This window comes from Oryzias latipes, chromosome 10 (genome assembly GCF_002234675.1).
Source record: "Oryzias latipes chromosome 10, ASM223467v1".
In the NCBI taxonomy this organism is placed as follows: Eukaryota; Metazoa; Chordata; class Actinopteri; order Beloniformes; family Adrianichthyidae; genus Oryzias; species Oryzias latipes.
The window spans coordinates 27,080,834-27,104,832 of NC_019868.2; the positions used below are offsets into that span (position 1 = coordinate 27,080,834).

The following is a 23,999-nucleotide window of genomic DNA, read 5'->3' on the forward strand; positions in this document are numbered from 1 at the left end:
TGCACCCCATGAGCCGAGCCCAGGCTTCTGCAGTATCTAGACAATGGGAATGGATCTCTTTTCCCTTAAGAACAATTTAAACATTTTTTAACTGGATCTTTTTCAGTAGAATGGACAACCAAGGTTTTCATGATGTCCGCATCCTTCTGTAACAAAAAGAATTTGACAATTACATTAAAAGGCAGGGGATGATGTGAGAATCTATGGTGTAAAATCTCCTTATGCAATTTCTCCTGACAAATGTATACGTATAAAGTACAAGGCTGGAACAACAGCAGACATTCATGAGACACTAAATATTTGTTGCAGGCAAGGTCGTCTTAAAGGCCGGTTTGATGCAAGATTCCCTTTTTGGAAGCTTCTATTTTGTTCTAATGTCATTCCTTCATCAAAAACGTGCCTGGAACGGTTTTGCTAATTCAACATGTCATTTTAGAACAATTTACAATTTCTCCTGACAAGAATTCATTCTGGCCGAGAATCTAAAATTGGATTCCTGCATCAGAACTCTTGTACGTACGCATGTGCCAAATGCGTCTATACTTCCTTTCCAAAAGATTTTACTTTTACCGCTCAAGGATGTCCTTTCAGATGTTAACCACAATTATTATTTCTAAAAATATTTTAAAAAATGACAAAGTTTATGTTCAAGACGACAAAAACAAACTAAAAAGTGATACTTTGGTGGAAAGGGAAATGACGGAGGATCTGCACCTCTCATAACAGTCGTGTCTGGGAAAGCTTGGAAACAAGTCGTTTCTTTTCAAACATCCACCTGCTACACCACGATAGACCACATCCCAGAATTGATCGACGAAGAAAATTGTCCGGACCAAAATAATCCAAGTGTGAAAGTGCACTTAAAGTGTTTTGAACCGCTGTCTGCGCATTGAAGACTCCATATTTTAAATCCAACCCAAGTTGGACCAAACTTCAAGGTTAAAAAAGGACTAACTTTTAAATGAAACCAACATAACCCCCAAAATTCGTAGTGTAGTGCTCTGAAAAGTACCCCCCCCCAAAAAAAAGATGCCCCTACATTAAAAATCCCATGAAGAAATAATCCAAGTGTGTTGGCTTATGATATAAAATGTATAGTTGGATTGTCTCCTCTTGTTATTTTTGCAAAATAGTGTGAGATCTGTGTGACAATTTTATTTTTACTGTAAGTGCCACCCAGCTTTTTATTTTTTTAATTGAAAGACTCTGAAGTTATTCTCTTGGGTTATTTCCATTCAATCCTTGGTAATTCATGGGATGTATTTTTGGGTCACTTTTTGGGTCATTTTGACCCAATGTATGTTTTTTCTTGAGTTTTTTAAAACAACAAAAAGTTAGTTTCCTTTTTAACGTCGGCGCTCGGTTAACCCTTGTGCTATCTTAGATGACCCCACCCTTACTTTGACGTGTTCTCCCTACCATGACAAAGGTGGATAAAGGTGGAAAGATTTCATGTCATCCATGGACACCAGTGAAGATCACAAATCATTGAAGAAAAAAGGTTCAGAGCACTGTCTAGTGGGTCTAGATGACCCAACTCCCAATGTTAAAGTGTCTAGGATAGCACAAGGGTTAAAGACAACCCAACTTGAGTGTAATTATGGAGGTTTTAGTGTGTAGTCGCTGTATGGCTGAGGTTAGACATTAAACAATGCATTTAAAGACAATTAAAACAATATTGATTGAAAATAGATTATATAATATACCTACTGTTGGTGACATCATCTCTTTTCATGCATTACATGGCCTCCTCAGAAACAGTGCTTCAAAGTTCCAATCATCTTTTCTTGTGTGGTAAAAGTGTTTGCAGTTGTCTTTTAATTATGATTTTTGCGGGGTGTTGTTATTTTTTTTGCGAGAATCAAAAAACATGTTGTTTTCTAGGACATAGTTTCTGCAGAGTGGCAGTAGTTCAACAGAAATTTCCCTCTCAGCTGTGGGTGAGCTGGTGTACAATGATCCATCTCTCATTTCCCATCATCCCTCTGTTTTTTACACTCTTTTTTTTAGCTTACAGCACCTCACACCCCCAAGCTAAAAAAAAAGGCATTTTGCAACCTGTCGTAGATATGTAGCCGTATACTTTTGAGCCAGATGCCACCTCGGGCGAGGAAAACAAAGACATTCATGGATCTAGTCGTCCACAAGTGGACATACCAGAATGGATCTTGTAGCCCGCCGACTGTAGCCCCCCTTTATGCAGCGCCATCTTTTCATCTGCTCCTGATTCACAGCGATTTGGGAAAAGGAATACTCAGAAATGCAGTTTTAAGCCCAATTTTAATAATACATGTCCTCAATCACGAGCGAACCAAAACCAGCAGTTTTCATAGGGATGAGTAGTTCCAAACACACACTGAAAGGTGTGAGAAAATAAAGTATGATGTGAAAATTTGGTGGTATTATTATTATTTATTTTTGTCTCCTTTGAGAAGTTTTCTTACTGCTGCGGGTCACAGGAGCCAAAGACAGTAAAGGACGAGCAGACAGACTGGCAGATGGTCAGATAGACAGATAAGCAGGCAGGCGAACCTTCAGTTCAGACATGAAATAATGCTGCGGGCTGATTAGCGCGCTGATGCCCGATATAGGAGAGAGCGGTGCGTCTGCGTCTTAGTGGCCTATCAAAGCCGTTAATGAGTCTGAGGGCAGATCACAGGAGAGGGGATAAATGGACGGATCAGTAAAAGGTGTAGCAGCTGAGCACTATCACAAGGACAGATGATGAAAGGAGGTTGTGCACAGGAGATCCAAAATAATAATAATAAAACTTTGAGCCGGATCAATATCATTGTGGCGCATCAAATATATCAGTCTTATCAATTTCTCAGCTGGATTTCTCACCTGCTTCTATAACCAAATGAGTAATAAAAAGTACTAAACAGATGTTTCCTGAGGCCAGAAAGCATGAAGGAGGAGCAGGAGGACTTAAAAAAACAACCTTTGAAGCCAATTTTCATTGAGAAATGTGTGACTCATCCCTTATCGTTTATCAGTGATTCATACGCGCCTAATGTATGCCTCGGGAAAAATAGTAACATCTTTAATGCGCCAGTTAATAAAATGTGGGCTTAATAAAAGCTCCACCGCATGGAGGATGGGAGGGGGAAGGCTGAGAGTATGCGAGCGCTTCCGCGTGGCAATGCCGCCATCTAGTGGCGCCGTGCGTAATGACGCGTTTCACAACAGAAGGAAACGTTTTAGACAAAATGGAGCCCGGCGCTCGGCCATGACAATGCAGGTCAGAGTGGCTGCAAGTGCGCAACGCATCCGCAGAAGATGCATGAGAATGGAGAAAAATAACCAGTGAAGGCAGAATTAGTCTAAAAAACAAAAAACTGAACGAATGGTTTGCGTTTGAACAGGAACTGGAGGTGGGCCTGCTGCAGGCAGCAAGGGGCTGCACACAAATGCCCTCTGCAAGAAGGGGACCGCGCTCCACTTTCGCTTTATGTGCCCTCACAGAGGAATGCAACTCGCAAAATATGCAATAAGAATTTTGGCAGTTGCAGGAAATAATGCAAGACCCCCCCACCCCCATGCTGTCAGCACCGGAAGCTAATGCAGAGCATTGAAAAGCCCAGAAAGAGCAGTGTGTTTGCCCAGTCGACTGCATTCAATGTCTCAGCCCTTCAGCTGCATGTCGTCTGTGCAGCTTTGTGTGTCTGCTCTCCATAGGGATGTCACAGGATGAGACAGAGGCCCACCGGTGGATGCTTGAGGTGAATGTGGGTCACTGGGGTCCAGGAGCAGCTTGAAGGGGCTGCAGCCTGCTGCTGGCTCAGGTGCATGGAGAGGCTGCTAAGCCTTTCAAGAAATGTATTTTTATAGTCTTATCTTTACTTATTTAGAGTACAAAAAGTGGGACAAGCAAAAAAGGATTCTGATCAGAGAAAAGATTGAATTACAGACGACAAAAATGTTCATTTTAACCCTCTAAGGTCAGGAAAAGAGGCCTGTCCAGCGGATATTTCAAAATTTGTAGCGGCAGCTCATCACGCTGGCGTTTTGAAGCTCATCATAAGCCCTTTGTTGTACTTGTGAGGATTACATTTGCTGCCAGAGATGCTTACAAGGTACTTTTCCGTCCTAAACCCGTCACCGCTTCCGTGTCCAAAGAACAAAACCACAGACGATGATTCGAGGAAAATTCCCAGGACTTCTTTTTATTAAGAGAACTTCAGAACATAAGAGAGGGACCAGACACCTGCATTTGTCAGATAAAAGATTTCCAAATCCAATCTTTTAACAAAAAAGAAAGAAAAGAAAAAGAAAAGAAAGAAAGAGTGTTTAGAAAAGCTGACATGACAGCCTGGATGGAGCAGGAGCTGTTTATCGTCTAGGAGACAGGTCAGAGGCAATCGCTGTTCCCGGAATGTTTCACATGTTCATCTTCCTCTTTCTTTTTGGACAAAACACACGTTTAATGTTTGCAATATCAATGGAAAAAAAAAAAATGGAGGGGAAACGAGACCATGAGACGGAAGCGAAGGGAAGAAGTCACTGCACATTTAGAGGTCTAAAAGAATCACATTAACATGGCTGAACCGTTAATAAAACATGGAGAAAAGCTGAGCTGTATGGGGGGGGGGGTCTAATCTGTGGAGGATGAAGGACAGAGCGGGGGGGGGGTAGGTAGGGCGGGGGGCAAAAAACACAGTAATACACAACTCACGACATGGCCAATCCGACAGGGGGATAACGCGTCTTTTTTTTTTCCTACACCAAAACGAGCCTTCAATCATAAAATGCCTTTTAAAAAAGATTTTAGTGTGTTTCTCTTGCAGACACTTTGATATGATCACTGCAAATCTGCAAGGCGCTCCATGTTCAGCTTTTTTTTTGTGCTAAAAATCTGTACGGATACTTATAAAATCATTGATAAAAATATTCCTCTGTTAACAATACGCCTTGGAGGGAAACCGTGTGAGACTTGAGGAGGGCAGGGAGGACCGGCTGGCTGGCTGGGTGTGTGGGGAGGTGGGCCGTCGAGGAGGGGGAACAGTTGGGCAGTGGTGCTACTCGGACTTGGCCTCCTCCTTGGCCTCCTCGGGGGCTGCTTCCACCTGGGAAAGGACGAAGAGGAAGAAGAAGTCAAGCCTTTTGGTTTTTGGCGCGTCGGGTCGGCTCCCGCCCGCCGGCGCTCACCTCGTTGGTCTTGGCCTCTCCGTTCTCAGAGTGGTTCTCCTCGTTGGCCTCTGCCTCGGCGTTCTCCTTTGCCTTCTTGGTCTTCTTGTCCTCCTTCTTGTCATTCACAGCCTTTTCTTTCTGTTAAAAGAGAGGCGGCCGTTTTAGTTCTGAGAACTTTGCTCTTCACCTGGTTTCTCGACGTCCTTCACCTTTGCTGCCTTCTTGGCCTTTGGCTCCGGCTTAGGTGGGGCCGGTTTCTGTGGGGGGGAGAAAAAAATTCCTTAATTTTCACATCAAATTTGTATTTAACACATTTATCATTTCCTAAATCTTTTTTATTGTCGTGTGGAACCTTTACATCTCATTTTTAAGTGAAAATAACTGCCTTCAAATTATTTTTTCTTCTTCATAGCAAATAATATACAAATCTCCTTGTTTTTACAGACAATTGAATGCTTTTCATTCATTTTTAATTCTGTCTTTTGAAAGTAAACACAACGAGCGCGTTTCCTTACCGCCGATAACCGGGCCGATCTCCTCTGGGGCTGAAAAATATCAAAGATGATTAACGGAGCCGCTTTACTCAGATTGAGACTTTAAACAAAATGCGTTTAAAAATGTGCACAAACAATACTTATTTATTAGATTTAATAAAAATATATAAAATATATGTGGAGTTAAAAACGACTTACCTCTTCCTTCTCTCCTGCTTCTGTTCCTTGTGCCTGAGAAACGCACAAAAAAACAGACTAATATGAGAATAAATGACCAAATTAACAATAATGTGTTTTTATTTTGATGCAAAGGGCTGAAAAGTGGTTTTTGCACGTTTTTAGGCCCATTTAATTTTGCTCCAGAAAACTTCTCAGATTCAGGTGGAAACTGACAAATAATTGTAAACCAGGTGAATTTTCTTGCCCAAAGGGCCTAAATTGTTGCTTTCATGCGAGGATTGGAACGTGGGCCACGTTAGCCGAGCCATGTGGACCCGTGGAGCCATAAGTTGAGGGCCTGGGCCCTGTTTTTTCCCTCTCACTCCCCCATTTCTTTCTCTCATTCAATGCATGGAGCTCAGATTTGAAAGCTGGCGCGGGAGTCTTTCAGAAAAGGGGGAGGGACCTTTTTTCGCGCTCTCGGCTGCCCCCTGGCGGTAGAGGCGGGTCATCGCAGCCATTTGGGACCGCGAACAAAGAGAGAAAATACGTAATTTTATCGAAACGCGCGCGCGAATGCCATCGTTTTTCAGTCAAAATGACAAGGAGAGGCACTGGAGGAATTTTGGGCGGCACTTCCGGGCGGTTTGGTGGCGAAATGGCGATAAACAGAGCGTTTGTTCTCGGTAGGTCGGGCAACGAAGGTGGACAAGAGCTGCAAAGCATGGCTGCTGCTTGTGCTTTAACTGCATGGAGACCGAGACTTCTGACTCCCCCCCCAAAAAAAGGACAGCGGCGCTCGCAGTCAAACGCGTTTCTACGGTCGCACTCGAACAGGAAAATATTCGTTTTGACACACAAAAAATGCACATTATGTCTAGAAAATTTAGGGGGAATTAGCGGCGGCGAACAACTGACGGACGTTGCGTTATAATTAAGTAATGTCTCGGAGGGATGTCTCCACAATCATTTGCATCGCGTTAATAGCCGATATCCGCCTCGAAATATTTTTATCGCCTCACGAATACGTACCTTTCTCTTGGGCATGGTGAATTCTTTGAGGTTTTCTCACAAACACAACTAAAGCGGCTTTTATTCGCGGGTTCAGTGCATGTGAAGACGAGTGTCTCCCTAATGCTCGGCAGTGTAGTAAACACACTGGAACAGAGAAGCGAGTGGTTGAATGGGGGGAGGGGTGCGGCTAAAGGCATGATTGATAGGCTCTGGACCAATCAGATGACGCCATTCGGGCCCCGCAGAACACTTGGAATTTTTTGGAGCCGGTGGTGTTCTAGGGGGTCTGCGCGAATGGCTCCTTCTTCGGTGGGAGAGGAAGCCTGCGAGAAATGGAAGGGGGGAGTCTCCCGTTCGAGGACATGTTTGATTTCACACGCGCGTGAGATGTCACCGCGATAGCGGAGGGCCTAACGGCGGAGGGCTCGCCTGCGTGCTTAGGCCTCCGCCGCGGGGATAAGCCCCCTGCTTTTTTTTTTTTTTTCCGGGCTCGCGTGTCAAAAAAAGCGCGAGCTCGCGTGTTTAAAAGTTTAAAAATTCACACCGTTGTTGTTTGAGCCCAATATGGCGCCTACACCTCTTCCGACATATTTTTTTTTGTTTGTTTTGTCGGTCGGCTTTGCTACATTCGTCTGCCGCCGCGTGCCATAAACGCCTGCAGGGGGCTCACAAAGCCCGTTTAATGAAAGTAGCTGCTTAACAGCCGTGCTGTTGCACAAAACCCCTAAAAATGAGAGAGGGGGGGGGGTGTCATAGCTGCAAATGTTTTCTGTTCAATTTGCAATAAATTCGAACAGAAAACACTTTAGATTCGTGTACGAGCGGGTGGCAGACAATAGGAGGGGGGGGTCAAAGCTGAAAGATTCACACAGTAAAAAGCCTCGACGTGTTGCCATCTTGGAACGGGAGCCTTCTCGCGTCGGTGTGCGCGCGCGCGCTAGCTTCCTCGCGGAGGGTAGGGGAGGGGGGAGTCTGGAAGGGGCGTGGAGGCGGAGGAGGAATGTGAAGCTCCATCCACAGAGCTGAGAACCGGAGCATTTGCGCAGATAGTCTGCGCTGCGAACATCTGAACGCTGCTTCTTTTTGGTTTTCGAAGTTTGTTGTAGTTTTTTTCCGTTGTTGTGTCCTTTTGTTGTTGTTATTTCACGTCATCCTTCCTGCACGAAGCCGAGCAAAGCAGCTGCTGGAACGGAGAGCATCAAGAGGAAGAAGATGGTGATCAAAGTGTACATAGCATCGTCCTCAGGATCCACCTCGGTAAGACCTGAAACAATGGAGAGGCTGTTTTTTTAAATTTTTGCTGGGTTTGATTAAAGCATCCAGGGTTGATTAGAAATGGATTAACTTTAATCGAACTGATCAGGTTTAGACTGTCATCCTCATCCTGGAGGAAGCTTGCAGCTCTGCTCCCATCAGGACTTTGAACACAGCTGGAGTTTCTCAGTTATGCATTTTTTTTCTAACTTTCCCTGCAACTTTATCAGAGGAGAAAGACCCAGAGGACCCGAGGCAGACTGTAATGAAAGCTCTCTGAGCTGTGGTTTTTGTCACATTGCTTCTTCTTCCTGAAGTTTTTCTTTATTTTTCTCTCTTTTTTTTTTTAGTTGCAAAACAAGCTGCAGAAATGCAGGGACGATAATGTTCCGAGAGATGTTCCACCTGATGCCATGGCAGGATAAGAACACTCAGAATCTGACTGAACGTGCGCTTTCACTTGGTCTTTGTGTGTTCTTGTTGATCGTTGCTGCACTTTCTCTTCAGATGCAACTCCACAGGGAGCTCCTGCAGACTAAGTGCCACTTTTTAGGACTTTAGGAAGGTCTGGATCAAGCTTGTGTCTTGATGCATATGCGTCTTGAACAACACAGTTGTTATCTGGATCAGTGATCTGCTTTGCTGCACAAACTGAAGACAAAGCCACCATACATTTAAACTAAACATCTATTTTTTGCAATTATGTCTGAAAAGTCAGACGGGAGGAAGTCGAATGCTTTTCATTGATCCGTTTCCTTCCTGTACAGCCCATTTAGAATGAATAGATGAGCTTCTGCAGCCAAAGCACTTCCTGATATTTATGTTTAATGTTAATGTTTAGCGATCGGCTGTAAAACTGCTTCTTTATGACGCTTATCGGGGCCTCTGCTGTTATATTTTGCTTTTGATGTTTACGGTCGTGTTGCTTGTTTGTAAACCAACACTCGATCTAGGATTTTAGGCTGTTGCAACCTTCTCAAAATATATATTTTTACCCAGAATCCTATGTGCTAGACGGTGTTGGTGCATTCCGCCAGTGTCTACTCCTGACCAAGCTGCCAAGAACCAGCGGTATGAGTGGGAGGGTTTCCAAAATATATTAAAAGCTTTTACTCGACCGAGGAGAAAAACACAGATGGTGTGCCGAGCCAGAGGAATTCAACCAGGAATTTAGCTATTTGCTGGTTTAATCAGAACGATTCTGGACTTAGAACCTCGATTATGTGATACGTGGAGGGACTGAACCAGAAGAAGTAGTAATGCTGATGATGAGGAAGTAGAGCAGAAGCACGATGGTGATGCTTTGCTGAGGGGTTAGAAAAGGACGAGAACCAATTTGGATAATTCAGAGAGTGGGTCAAACATCTTTTGCTTTGGTCTCACCCAGCAAAACCCAGATTTTTCCTGATTATTGATCTGATATCACCTACTTCTTTATGGTGATCTACACGTCCATGTGCTGAGATACGAACGTATAATGTGTACATTTCCACCCCAAGTTTGAGGTTGAAGCCACACGAAACGCGATTCTTTCTCCTGACCAAATCATTTAATACTTATGACCTTCTAAAAATGAGATCATAACGTCTTGAAGGCACCGTCGAGCTCGTCCAAAACTAGTCGTGGTGTTTTGTTACTTACACCAAGGAAATACTACCAGCTTCATTTCCATCAGGTCTTTGTGTCCCAATAGGCAAACAAACGAGACACGTTTTCCCTAAAAGCACTCATGCAAATGTCACGGAGACCTGCACCACTCAGCAACAAGTGGAACTCAAAAGTTGCACGGTTGGAACGAGGCAAAGCGTTAGTGTTCGTGCTTTTCCTCTTGATGTCACTGCATGCACTGTTGCACAACGTCCTTGTAGCCACAATACATGTCTCCCATTCAGTGTGTTTCACTATTTTCAGTGTTTAAATTGCTTATATCCCCACTTTGACTATTGATAGAAACACGGCTCGATTGTTTTTACAGCTGCTCCTGTATGTCACACTTCTTTTTTTCCCTCTTTTTCTGCTTTTCTTGTGGTTTGTTTCCTGTTTAGCGAGCCAAAATAGAGTGTAGCCAAAGTTGCATTGTGCAGCTCTTTTATATCATGTAGACAGAGCTGAGGCTTGGGTGGAGGCTAATGCTGCTGTTAACATTCCAGCAAGAAACTGTTTGGGGCAGAAATCAGACCTGATCTAATCACGACAGGCCTTTATCCTTCACAAACACACGGCTGGAGAGAGATCATGTTTCTTGTGGCTCAGAGTGGATTCAAAAGTTTGGCCTCCGCTGCATCAGAAAGGTCACGGAGTATCCTGGACCGTTTTAGTTCTCCCTTTTCTCTCTCTCCATTAAACTGGATATGATAGTCTCCAATCAGTCACGGCTTTATTGGTCTGATTTGACGTTGTGGCCGCCGTCCATCCAATAAACGTGTAGCATTGTCTCAGAGCTTTTAGCACCAGAGCTCTGACCTTTATCTGGGATTGATCAGGTCTGCAGCCGATGTCACGTGATGATGAGGAGTGTCAACTGCTTTGGGGTTGATGAAGAATCTTTGTTTTACAGAAAATCTAAGATCTATTTTGAGAATTTAGAGGAAATGTGGTTACTTTGTTTTTTAAAGGACTAACCCTTGTGCTATCCAAGGCACTCTAACATTGGGAGTTGGGTCATCTAGACCCACTAGACAGTGCGCTGAACCTTTTTTTCTTCAATGATTTGTGATCTTCACTGGTGTCCATGGATTACATGAAATCTTTCCACCTTTATCCTCCTTTGTCATGGTCGGGAGAACACGTCAATGTAAGGGTGGGGTCATCTAGACCCCATAAGATAGCACAAGGAAATGCACCTAGAATAGGAGTTTCTTTATCCGTCCTTCCATCCATCCATAGTCACTGGGTCTTTGAGCAGAAGTTATCCTGACCCTGGATACGTTTTATTACAGGGCAAGTTAGATGGATATTGAGCCTTAAAATGTTTGGAACCCAGTTGCTTTTCATGCACAATACACAATATTCCACCGAGTAACTTTCACCAGGTGACCTCTTCAACTGTTGGAAGGATTTCTAAGACATTTTTCATCAAAACAAATTCAGAGCTACTTCTGAACTGTATGGAAAGACCTTTAAATGTGCGTCTTGATGGGAGTAAATGGTCAAATATTTTCTCCAAACTGTAAAATTACGCTGAGATTCTAAAGCTAAAGCTAAGATAGCTAAAGTTTGTTCCATTCAGTTCAGCAACAATCCTGATGTAAAATAATTGTACTGGGTTGTTTTTGGAGGAACTCTTGGTGAGACGATCCATCAGTGATTTACCAACGTGAATTTTTTTCGCTGGCTAATAATTGCTAGTAGTAACAGAAATAGTGGATTTCCTGCTTAGAAATGTTCAAATGAAAACCGGGTTGGTTGATGTTTTGAGGAAGACTTCCAAACGTCTCTTTGTTTGCTGTCGTTTCAAGGAGATGAAAAACATTGCTGATTGGTTTCATTTTAGCTTTGGAAGACAAAAAAAAGACAAGAGTCATGAAAAATAACGCAGTTCTTTGTCTGAGTTTTATATAATGAGGATTTCTGTTGGTTCATATCGATCCCTTTTAAGATCAAAATCAGCGTATTATCTAACCGTTCTTCAAACTACCATAGTTTCTTCCTTTTGGTTTGTTGGGATGTCATGTTAGGATCGTTTTGCACTTTCTAGTGAAACTTTGCAGTGAAAAAAACGTAACTAAAGCAGTTATCCAAATAATACGACAACAAATTGAGGCCTGAACTGGTGCGGCCATATTGGCTTTTGCCTACTCTGTCGTTCCACAAATAGACGACTGAGCCAGACTAGTTATTGTTTTGTACCGTTCTCCAACTTGCCTAGAAAACTTTCTTATCTTAAAAAAAGATACAAATTTGGGTTCTACTACAACCAGCTGATTTTAAAAAAAAAAAGGGGTTAGATTTGTGTTCTATAAAACTCTTAGGCACATGTGTCAAAATCTGGCCCGGGGGCCAAATTTGGCCTGTAGTGTAATTATATTTGGCCCGCAAATGTGCATTAGAGCTGGCCCCCGGTATATACTGTACTGCTAACACTACAAATCCCACAATGCTTTGCTAGTACGTTGGCGCTCTTTTTCTGTTGACAGTCACTGACAGACATGCTCCCGTCACATCGGACAAATTCATGTCACCCTCCACAAAAATGGCCAAACGAAAGACGGACAACAGGAGCTTTCAAGACAGGCCTGCTAAAACACGAGGTTTTCCCCGGCTCAGAGCCCGACCCCAGACTTTGATGAACTTGCATCTAAGAAAAGATGCCAGATGTCCGGCTTAGACCAATGTGCTAAAGGTTGTTTCCATACGAAAAGGTTAAACATTACATATCAGTTGCAGTTAATTTTTCTGTAAATATTGAGTTTGGCCTGTGACTTTACTTCACTGCCTAATTTTGGCCCGCAGTAAATTTGAGTCTGACAGCCCTGCTCTTAGGGGTGATCCAAATCCTGAAGGGAACCATTTGTTTTTGCACTACTAGTAATCCATGGTACTTATGTCATTATTTGCTTTAGTTTTCCCCCTTTGGTCCATCTGAAGTCTATAGATTCACACCAACGTGAAACGCAGTTGGGTTCACGTCAAAAGATCCGATACCCACGTTCTTGTGCAGATCCGGCGTTGCTGTCTTGGTTCATGGCAGAGTTCTGATGATCTTTTTTAACAGGCAAATAAAGCAGAATATCCAAGGCAACACATTCAACAACAAGGTGCCGATGTGACCTAAAGAATAACGAGGATGTGTATCCCTAAAGGTGCGGAGAATAGAATAAAATTAGGAGATAATAGGCCTGGACAATATGTCGAAAATTTGTCTTTATCAAAAGCTGTGCAATACGCATATCGCAAAAGACGGCGAAAATCGCAATAAAAGGTTACCTTAAATGTGCCAAAACAATCTTATGGCAGCTTGAAGTATTTAACGAACCAAATAAATGCATTTGACCAATCAGATGGACGCCTTCACGTTGTTGACCAATCGGGCGGAGCTCTTTTGTTAGATGTTGGCCTCCTATGTTGACGAGGGTTAAATCTTATTTAAGTTAAACTGTTGCAGTGAAATGGAAATTATGTTTTTGGTTGTTTTGCAGTTTGTTCATCGCAAATGGCAAATTCTTCTCAGCCCTATGCGATAATTATAAAAAGTCTGGATCATGCCCCTCTTTTTTGACAAATATTCTGCAGTTTCAGTGAAAAGGCTCAACATAAATGTCTCCAAAGCTGAAGGAGAGGTACATAAGACGGTCAAAGCTGTTGGACAAGCCAGACATTGTCGTTTGAAGCTCCACGCACTATAAACAAAACAGGGAAACATTTCCCTTTTCTAGATTTGCATTATGTTTGTAATCTCAGTGGCTATTTGCATAAAAGGCACATTGTGTAGGGCTGAGAACATCAGACAGGCAAAGCTGGAGTCATGGAAATCGATCTTTCACGGTTTGTCTTTGCAGCAAACTGGCTGCACATTTTAAAAGGTTCAAACATCTTTTGCTTTTTCACTACAATTTAAGTTAGTCTAATTCCAAGAACTAGATAAGGAATCAATTGCTCAAGGCAGCAATGTGCAAAAGATCAAATCCTGTCTATTACGACACCAAAGGCAAAGTCTTCAGTGTCAGAAACGCCAGGCGCTCGATTCCTAACCAGAAGCGTTTTAAGTTGGGAGCTCCAGTGTGCGGTTGGACTTGGGGGCAGATGGCAGGAGGCCACTTTGTCCCACAAATTAATTTTGCTTGGCAACTGGACAATGCAGGGTTGTTGCAGTAGTGCTGACAGTGCACCAAACTGAAAGGACGACAAGAAAACTTGTGTCGAATCTGAATTTTCAAGCTGTTTTGTCTGTCGTGTTAACGCGGGCGAGTCATCGAGATGAGGTGTTGTGCATTCCAGAGGGGCGTTGGACATTTGCCCGAGCAGGTGGAGCTGGTTTTTAGGGTTTTACCCCCTTTTTAATTCAAATGGTCCCTGCAGACCCAAGCCAGTTTAGCTCATGCTGGTTTGCGGCGCCTTCCATCCGTGAAACCAGGGTTCGACTCCAGGCTGCTCCCTGTTCCCTTCTCTACCTCTGCCGGTTCCAAGCCCGGTTTGAGAAGGTTGCGTCAGGAAGGGCATCCGGCGTAAAACATTGCCAAATTTACCATGCGACTTGTTCGCTGTGGCGACCCCTGATGGGAGAAGCCGAAAGTGGAAGAAAGAAGAGGTCCCTGCAGACCCAAGCCCCCTGTTTCACACACCCAAGTTTTGTTTCAGCAGACGACTCTTTGGTCGTCCACCAGCCTCCTCTGCATAGCAAAAACTTGGGAGGAGCCCCGACAAGATGCCGTCAGAGCTGGAGGGAAGCAGATGAATCGCTCCTGGTGGTTTTTTTTTTTTTTTTGGTGATAAACCTGGTTTACTTTGGCTTAAGGTGCATGGCTTTGCAGAGTCTGGATGTGTGTGCATCTCCATGAAGCAGGCCTTATTTGGCTCGTGTTTGACCAGTTACCTCCCCTCGAGTCCCAGAGGGGCTCTTGTTTCCGTCTGGCCTTCTAGGGCCATCCTCCTCCTGGCTCACACTCACTGAGAGCTCATTGGAAGAGAATTTCTCACACTGAAGCACACATACAGACTCACATGGGATGAGTCAGAAGAACAACTCTGCTGCTTTTCTGTGTTAATACCCTTCAAAAGGGTTGCAGATCTTTAGAGATGTAGCACCTTTGATCTACTTGTGCTTCCTTCAGAATAAAGTTCCTTTCTCTTTTTGCATCTGAGCCAAAAAAAGAATTGATTCAAAGAGATATTTTTTAGGATTTGCAAAACTAGCTAGTGTTTTTTTAAAGTGAAAATGGCAGCAAATGGATCATTTTGATGGGTCAACTTTATTCATTTGCAGCCAGGAACCACGAAGAAGTTAGCAGAACCTTCTGTTTTCTTGCATGTCGTACATCAACATGTGGTTTTAAACGACAACTTCCCCTTTCGCCGTTTGTCTCCCCTCCCATGCGCAGATCAAAAAGCAGCAGCAGGATGTGATGGGCTTCCTGGCAGCCAATAGGATCGAGTTTGAGGAGTGCGACATCGCAGCCAACGAGGCCAACAGGAAGTGGATGCGGGAGAATATACCCGAGGAGTCCAGACCTGCCACTGGGAACCCCCTGCCTCCACAGATATTTAACGAAAGCAAATACTGCGGGGTGAGACGAGCGCTCGCCGAACTGCTGTTCTTCTGCACATTGTGTTACCGTTCATATCAGTTCAACGTCACTCAGCGTGTAAAACTCCGGGAGCGACCCGAAGAAGCTTCTTTTGTTGGAGGCTGTTCAGTTTTCCCCTCTTGTGTTTTGCATTTCATCACAATTCTGATGCTGCAACAGATTACCGATTAGGGCTGAACGATGTGAGGAAAACTTAATGATCAATATTGCGATGACTATATAACTTGCGATACACAAACGAATAGCAAAACAACCAAAAACATAATTTCCATTTCACTGCAACAGTTTAATTTAAAAAAAAAGAGTCAAAATAAACTAAATTATACTCCAAATGACCCTCGTCTAAACAGGACATAAAAGGACTCCGTCTGATTGGTCAGAGGCATAAATGGATTTAGTTGATTCGTTAAATACTTCAAGCTGCCATAAAATTGTTTAAGCACGTTTAAGGTAACCATTTATCCCAGTTAACGCCGTTGTTTGCGACATGCGCCTTGCACAGCTTGACATCGGGATAAATTTGCCATTTATTGTGCAGATTTATCTCACAACTGATAAGACAAAATGCTGGAGACATGTAAAAACTCAGCTTGTAGCTTTTAGATAATAATGCATAAGAAAACCTCCCAAGACTATGTACTTTTAAGGTTACACTCCTACATTTACTCCAAAGATGAGGACAATCAGTGTTGTCTAGCCTAAAATGCTGCTTTATCCTAATTCTGCTTGACCAGGGGGTCACGTCTCACTGACCCAGCAGGAGCCACAAAAAATAACTGTTTTTATGCCACTGTCATGATAAATATAAATGAACCATTATATATTTTGGCATAAATAAAACAAAGAGTAAATTGCAGTTTTGTTTCTCCAAAATATAAAATGGTTTATAACTTTTGACAGGTTCTCACAACTTCCTTTCAAAATAAAAGACATCCTGTGCCACATAGGATTATATGAACGCAGCAAATGTAGTCGTAGGTAGGTAGGTAATGTAAATAAAAATACAGTTATTGACAGTTGTTGATGCATTTCATCCATAAATTCATAATCCTAACTAACTAAAATGAAATCAGAGCTAATTAAGTGACCCTTACCAAACGTTTAGGACCATAAGATGCACTTAACCGTGTTAAATGTTTTCAAAAGTAGAAAATTAGCCTTATAATTGCCTATACATGAATTCTGGTTGTGCCTACTGACCTCAAATAGAGTTTTTGTGGTACGTGGGAATAAAAAAATCAGTCAAAGTGTTTTAATTCAACTTTGCTAAACGGCCGAACTGCTTGACGGATTGTTGGAGCATTATGGGTATTGTAGTCAGGAGTCTGGCAGACTGAAACGCACAGTGCTTCAACTGCTGGTGACTTATCTGTTTGGCACGATGCGCCTTGCAGTCTGAAAAATACATTTCTTATTAAAACGTATAACATTTTATTTTTCCTATAACCAGAGACCCACAACGGAGGGGAAAAAAGCTCTGAAAATATCCAATCAAACCTTTTTGAAGAAGCACTTTTCACATGATTGCATGCCAAACTGCTTTACAAAACAAAAAGCACTTTGCATATTGGCCACACATGTTAAAACGTGCACGTTTGGATCACAGTCTGCAAGTTTTTTGTATTCTTCCTGGGACCTAAAACATTGTTTTTGTTACTCCCAACACTCTTCACGATGTGTTGTTACAGCTAGAAAGTAGAATTTAGATTCACTTTAAATCTGTTTTTCTTTATTTGTTTTCATTTTTAACTTTCCTTTATGATTTATTTATGATTTTAAATTATGATCATTATTTTTTTTAGCACAAATAGGTATTAAATTGTTTATGGCGCGCACGCTGCCAACTGTAATCATGTCTTAGGGTCTGTAACATGTAAACATGAAGTCATGTTAACTTTTACCTTGTATTTCTGTTTTTTTTTTGGTTATTTTTGGGCTTCCTGGTTGGAATTAAAAGGTAAAAACATGAAGTATTTCAGATATTAATTTGTGCAGCTTTAAAATGTGCCCATTTATCTTTTCAAATATCTCCACGCTCTGTTGGGAATTGTTCCTGCAGTCGTGCCCTCATATTGTTGATGGATAAACACAAAGTAGCACATGCAGGATGTGTCGGATCCGGGGAAGTATTGAATGAGAGTACGTTCAAGAGTGTAAGTGACAATGCAGAAAGGGGTCATGTGAGCTTTTCGCTTCGCTTTCAGGGTCTCGGATGGAACCATCCGTGTGACGCAGCGTCACATCTTGGGTGTGCCGGGATAAAGATGGAAGGAAACTAATCGATTTTCAATTATTTTTTCCCCCAGAACTATGAAGCCTTCTTTGATGCCAGAGAGGACAACGCTGTGTATGCTTTTCTGGGTCTGACTGCTCCTCCAGGTTCAAAGGCAAGTTGAAGACCCCCCCCCCCAAAGAAAATGTGTGACAGCCATGTCCTATGAAACAGACTTTTGTGTCCTAATAAATACAGTACAGACCAAAAGTTTGGACACGGCTTCTCATTCAAAGGGTTTTCTTTATTTTCATGACTATGAAAATTTTAGATTCACACTGAAGGCATCAAAACTTTTGATTAAAACATGTGGAATTATATAACAAAAAAGTGTGAAACAACTGAAAATATGTCATATTGTAGGTTCTTCGTAGTTCCTCACCTTTTGCTTTGATTACTGCTTTGCTCACTCTTGGCATTCTCCTGATGAGCTTCCAGAGGTAGTCACCTGAAATGGTCTTCCAACAGACTTGAAGGAGTTCCCAGAATGCTTAGCACTTGTTGGCCCTTTTGCCTTCAGTCTGCGGTCCAGCTCACCCCAAACCATCTGGATTGGGTTCAGGTCCGGTGGTTCGGTGTGGAGACCAGGTCATCTGGCACAGCCATCCATCACTCTCCTCATTGGTCAAATAGCCCTCATCCAGCCTGGAGGTGTGTTTGGGGTCATTGTCCTGTTGAAAAATAAATGATGGTCCAACCAAACCCAAACCGGATGGAATAGCATGGATAGCAGGATGATGTGGTAGCCATGCTGGTTCAGTATGCCTTCAATTTGGAATAAATCCCCAACAGTGTCACCAGCAAAGCACCCCCACACCATCACACCTCCTCCTCCATGCTTCACGGTGGGAACCAGGCATGTAGAGTCCATCCGTTCACCTTTTCTGCGTTGCACAAAGTCACGGTGGTTGGAACCAATAATCTCCAATTTGGACTCATCAGACCAAAGCACAGATTTCCACTGGTCTGATGTCCATTCATTGTGTTCTTTAGTCCAAACAAGTCTCTTCTGCTTGTTGCCTTTCTTTAGCAGTGGTTTCCTAGCAGATATTCTAGCATGAAGGCCTGATTCACACAGTCTCCTTTGAACAGTTGTTGTAGAGATGTGTCTGCTGCTAGAACTCTGTGTGACATTGACCTGCTCTCTAATCTGAGCTGCTGTTAACCTGCCATTTCTGAGGCTGCTGACTCGGATGAACTTATCCTCTGCAGCAGAGGTGACTCTTGGTCTTCCTTTCCTGGGGCGGTTCGCATGTGAGCCAGTTTCTTTGTAGCGCTTTATGGTTTTCGTGACTGCACTTGGGGACACTTTCAAAGTTTTCCCAAATTTTGGGACTGACTGACCTTTATTTCTTAAAGTAATGATGGCCACTCTTTTCTGTACTTAGCTGCTTTTTTCTTGCCATAATACACGTTCGTAGGGATGGCCCGCTTGACAGGACGCTTCGGCGGGCGTTTCACTTCCATGAAACAGAGTGTTTCGGCACGGTGTTTCGACAGTGTCTGTATCAACTATCGTAGATCACGTGGTTGATGATGTATGATGCGCCAAATCCATCGTTTGGTCGAACCACGCTTCAGATGTCACTTGCGTTTCCAACAGTTGGGCGCGCTATTCTCTAGAAATACGAAATGAATCCCGAACGTTTCCCGAATAGTTCTATTGTTTCCCCAAGATTGGAATCAGCGTCAGTTCATTGCACTTTACCATGGTTCCTGGTCAAAAACCTACTGTCGCTCAGGATCGTTTCAACTCGATTTCTCCGAATACAACGATACGCTATGATGACAAGCCGTATTAGTGTCAGTAGAGATAGCTCAGTGGAACAGTCAGTGGGGTTTGCATCCTGAGTTCAAGTCAAGTGTTTTACAATTGTATTTTTTTGCTTTGCGTTTATTTTCTTGATGTGATGTGTATTTTGCTGTGTCAACCACCTCTCACAGAAAACGTAACTCGTTGTGTTATGTTGTTTTTTAGTCTAATTATCATTAACAATATTGTTTTGTTTTACGTTTTTTCATCATCATTTCCACATTGAAGTGTTACAAGGAGCTTAGTTGAAGCATATGTTTACGTCCAGTCCGCCACCAGATGCCGCTGCTCTGTGTTTCAAAGCCCTGAATGAGTGGTTCATTTTTCCGGCGCAATTACATGAAGCCAAAGGGAAGCTTCATGGGGCTTCTATTCCCATCCCTACACATTCTAACAGTCTATTCAGCAGGACTATCAGCTGTGTCTCCACCTGACTTCTGCACAACACAACTGATGGTTCCAACCCCATTTATAAGGCAAGAAATCACACGTATTAAACCTGACAGGACACACCTGTGAGGTGAAAAACATTTCAGGTGACTACCTCTGGAAGCTCCTCAAGAGAATGCCAAGAGTGTGCAAAGCAGTAATCAAAGCAAAAGGTGGCTACTATGAAGAACCTACAATATGACATATTTTCAGTCGTTTCACACTTTTTGTTATGTGTATAAGTCCAAATGTGTTAATTCACAGTTTTGATGCCTTCAGTGTGAATCTACAATTTTCATAGTCATGAAAATAAAGAAAACTCTTTTAATGAGAAGCCGTGTCCATACATTTGGTCTGTACTGTATCTGGTTAGTGATTTCCATGCAGAAGACACACATTAGTGTAATAAAAATGCACATATTTCCCCTTTTGCTTTCCATCCTGCATACTGGCACCTCCTCTCTGTTAAAGCAGGAACTGCAGAAGGTGTGCCAGTTACCGTGGAAACTGTTTTTTTTTTTTATTATTCCTGTCTGTGGCAAGGAAAAGGCAATCTGAATTTCTCATCACCTTTGGTTTCTTTGTTTTTTCACCAGGAGGCCGTAGCTCAAGCAAAGAAAGCCCAGCAGTAGCACCTTTCCACTGGAACCTCTGGCCTTCCCCACATCCACGCCTGGACCCAGACCGACCCAGAACACAGAGAAGAGAGCCTCCACTCTTCAGTCGGCTAATAACTAACAATTCTACTTACTTTGTTGGAACCTTTTTGTATGATTCGTCTTCAGCTGTGCCTTGAGGCCCCCGGACCTCAGAGTGTGAATCCGATGAAATGTTCCGTTCACGGTTAGCGTCTCGTTGTAGCGTCCTCTGCAGGAGCACATCCTCACGAATATTGATCCAATCCAAGCATTCATCAGAACTTTCTGGAAAAGTTGTTGATAAACCTCCATATTCATATTTACATGATTCTGATTTAGTGCCATTTGAATCCCAAACTTTTTTTTAATGATTGTTTTTTACTAAGACTGATAAAAGTTTAGAGACTGAAAGTACATTCCAAAAGGGCCAGAAGAGGGAAGCTTGTTTTGTTTTATTATTGGCCGTCTTTGTTTAAAGGAAGTAGCAGTTTCTCTTCCTTCTGTTGGACGTCCTGTTGATGATCTTGTACAGCCTGGCCTGACGTGAAATAAAGATTTAGGTGGCAAAAATGATCCTGTGTGCTCTCCTTTTGGTGTAAAATACATTAAGGCTGCACCTAAATAAAGGACAGAAAAACTAAACTGCAACTCCAGGGAGTTAGACGAACACAAAAAATGATTTGTCTTTCAAAGAGAACAGTAACTCACAAAGAAAGTAAGACTAGTCTGTTAAACCCAGTTTATTCAAAATATGTGGAAAATAGAGGAGAAAGGGATTTGCCTAAAGCACAAATTGGACCTCAAGCATCTTAAAATATTTTGAATAAACTGGATTATACCAGTAATATTTTGATTTTTGCCGGCTTACGTGGTTTCCTGCTGCAGGATGTGTGTAAAATCTTTAGAAAACCTCAGTCGTGATTCGTCAAAATAAGTCATTTGAAACGGACACTTGGATGCTAAACTGACAAATATATTCTGCTAAAAACAAGGACAGAACAGGTATTTTGTTGGATAGTTTGCAATTCCACCTGGTGTTTGTGCAAATGACCTAAAACTAAGTGCCTTCACATTTTGAATTTGGAGGAACTTCATAATATTAAAGTATTGGGACAGAAGGAGAGGTACATATTCCCCATTTGCATAGCAGTTCAAATAACTAACATGCAAAGTTTTTTTGTCTTAACTCAGTGTTTCCTTCTGGATGGACATTGTTAACTTGAAGTGTTGCAACTCATTACTCAAAATGAAGGAGGGTTTTGAACAACGATGCAAATTAATGCTGAAATACACAAATCAAGTCAGATGAAACTATACCGGGGAGTCTTTTTATTGAACTGTGACAAATATTGCACATATAGAACATCATGCAACACGTGCAAGTCTGTTGAGTGAAGCAGCAACATGGCATTTAACTTGCCAGGAGGTTGACAGACAGAAAGAAGCCATATTACTTAAAAATAAATAAAGATATAACTTATCTAAACTCTTAAATGTGACCAAACTTCAGTTTTAACAGCTTATCCTTTTGTGCTGGAATTAATACTTGTTACACACAAAAAACATAAGCATATTTACACTTATGTATGTGATATTTGGCTGTGCTTTTTTAAAAATAATCTCTATTAAAAATATACAGAATCATACAAAAATAAGCCAACTTTAAAATCCACTGATAGAAAAATGAGTAAAAAAGAAAAGAAAAACATTTTTTGCATTAACAAGAGCATAAAAGCAGTAAATTGTTAATCTGTACATTTAAAAAAAATCCAAGGTGTCAAAAGTTTTACATCTTTGGGGTTAGAGGAAGATTTTGTTTTTTTGTTATATTGGATATTTGGCCGTACTGGTGAACACAGTTCTTCCTGGTTTGTGCATTATGGGTAATTGAGTCCAGAGGAAGAACTTGTTGAATTCATCTCATTATGCAGTTCACTTAGAACATACAAGCAAATGCAATTTATTTCAAAGCTAAAAATAAACCTTTGAAAACCAATCATTTTACAATAAACATTCTGTGTTTACAAAGCTAAAAAGCTAAAAAAAATAATAATTTCTACAGTGTAAATGCGGTTTTACAAGATCTACTACAGCTGCCTAAAATAGTTTAAAGCTTCCACTTTGATTAGTTCCAATCGACTCATGTTTTTTGTGCTTTTGGAGCCTCATATTTTATGGCTGATTGGCCCTAAAATCCAACCCTGGGTGCTGGGAGGGATGCAAGTCATCACAGCTGAGCTGCACAGCGGTGGAAATGTGCTGCGAGGTGACAAATCGCCGCGTTCTGCTGGCAGTCAGACGGAGGGAAATCATCAGCAGGCAGGCTGACCGTGAAAATGGAGCAGCTGTTTGGTGGGGAAGAGGAAAAAGAGAGGGTTTGAGCCTCCTCAGTTCACTCCGTTCCAACACTGTCCAGTAGTTTGCTGTAGGAAATAGAAATGAACAACAGATGCAAACGGATTCGCATCCGTGGCGTTTAGAACTAGAACGGCACACGCAAAGCAATTGCAAATATTTTAAACATGGTCATTACGACGACATTGATTTGCTGCATGGTGGGGGTAGAGGTTAGCACCCTCACCTCTCAGAGAGAAGGCCGCGGTTCGAATCCCGGCTGGGTCCTTTCTGTGTGGAGTTTGCATGTGTGGGTTTTCTCTGGACACTCCAGCTTCCTCCCACAGACCAAAAAACAGGTTCATTGGTCACTTTAACCCTTGTGCTTTCTTATGGGGTCCAGATGACCCCACCCTTAAATTGACGTGTTCTCCCTAACATGACAAAGGTGGATAAAGGTGGAAGGATTTCATGTAATTCATGGACACCAGTGAAGATCACAAATCATTGAAGAAAAAAGGTTCAGAGCACTGTCTAGTGGGTCTAGATGACCCAACGTTAACGTGCCTAGGATAGCACAAGGGATAAGTTTTCCACTGGTGTGTGTGAGTGTGTGGCCCCTGCAGCAGACTGGCGACATGTTCAGGACGCACCCCGCCTTTGCCCAACGGTAGCCGGGATAAGAGGAATTCAATGATTTGCCCTCTGAAACTTTTTTAAAGTGGGTTGTGAAAGTTGGAAGTGAGAGACACTCCCTTGTTGAGAGCGGTGGACTGTACTGTACTGTGTGTTTTCTTTTTTTTTCTTTTTTGAAAAACACTTTTAGAACTGTTGCAAACATTTAACCCTGCTGTTGTGTTCTGGGTCAAATCGACCCGTTTAGACCTTTTTTCGCGTGCAGAAATTTCTCCTGCATGGATGAAATGAAAGATTTCAACCTAAAGATGGAAACAAATATCCGTGCTGTTCCTCAGAAACAAACACAAACTTTTCTAAACGGGAACAAAAACAGAAATAAAGTTGATTTTTCTAAGCAAAGAAGCCGTTTTTGTTTTTGTTTTTAGCATTAAAGGTTGTAGTATCCTGGTTTAGATCATAGTACTTCAAGTTTATCATTTCTTTTGCATGCACTGTACTGTATTTTACTTTACTGCCGTGATTTTCTGTCCCAGTGGTGGAGGAAGTGAGCCCGTGTGGGTGGAGGGCCCAGTCGTCACA

At 42.3% G+C, this 23,999-nt stretch overlaps 2 protein-coding genes across 3 annotated transcripts; one reads left to right on the forward strand and one right to left on the reverse strand.

Annotated features, from left to right (window-relative positions):
• Nucleotides 1-4,139: 4,139 nt before the first annotated feature.
• On the reverse strand, nucleotides 4,140-6,962 carry LOC101167129 (non-histone chromosomal protein HMG-14A). Its single transcript, XM_004073587.4, has 6 exons — nucleotides 6,816-6,962; nucleotides 5,823-5,855; nucleotides 5,646-5,675; nucleotides 5,340-5,387; nucleotides 5,149-5,268; nucleotides 4,140-5,066 (listed from the first exon to the last, which is right to left on the reverse strand). Exons 1-6 carry the CDS (start codon nucleotides 6,828-6,830, stop codon nucleotides 5,019-5,021), a joined length of 294 nt encoding a protein of 97 aa, XP_004073635.1. The 5' UTR covers nucleotides 6,831-6,962; the 3' UTR covers nucleotides 4,140-5,018.
• sh3bgrl (SH3 domain binding glutamate rich protein like) lies at nucleotides 6,173-21,020 on the forward strand. 2 transcript variants are annotated; one of them, XM_004073588.4, is made up of 5 exons: nucleotides 6,173-6,469; nucleotides 7,965-8,054; nucleotides 15,089-15,274; nucleotides 17,602-17,682; nucleotides 20,406-21,020. In XM_004073588.4, exons 2-5 carry the CDS (start codon nucleotides 8,010-8,012, stop codon nucleotides 20,439-20,441), a joined length of 348 nt encoding a protein of 115 aa, XP_004073636.1. In that variant the 5' UTR covers nucleotides 6,173-6,469; nucleotides 7,965-8,009; the 3' UTR covers nucleotides 20,442-21,020. The 2 variants fall into 2 exon arrangements, with proteins under 2 accessions (XP_004073636.1, XP_023815145.1); XM_023959377.1 differs by lacking the exon at nucleotides 6,173-6,469 and having other exon boundaries at nucleotides 7,772-8,054.
• The last annotated feature ends 2,979 nt before the right edge of the window (nucleotides 21,021-23,999 follow it).

Coding starts and splice junctions, on each gene's coding strand:
- LOC101167129 (XM_004073587.4), bottom strand. Junction 5,676..5,822: donor AAGCAGGAGAGAAGGAAGAG/GTAAGTCGTTTT, acceptor GATATTTTTCAG/CCCCAGAGGAGATCGGCCCG. Junction 5,388..5,645: donor GATCGGCCCGGTTATCGGCG/GTAAGGAAACGC, acceptor TCCCCCCCACAG/AAACCGGCCCCACCTAAGCC.
- sh3bgrl (XM_004073588.4), top strand. CDS start 8,010: ATGGTGATCAAAGTGTACATAGCATCGTCCTCAGGATCCACCTCG. Junction 15,275..17,601: donor ACGAAAGCAAATACTGCGGG/GTGAGACGAGCG, acceptor TTTTTCCCCCAG/AACTATGAAGCCTTCTTTGA. Junction 17,683..20,405: donor CTGCTCCTCCAGGTTCAAAG/GCAAGTTGAAGA, acceptor TTTTTTCACCAG/GAGGCCGTAGCTCAAGCAAA.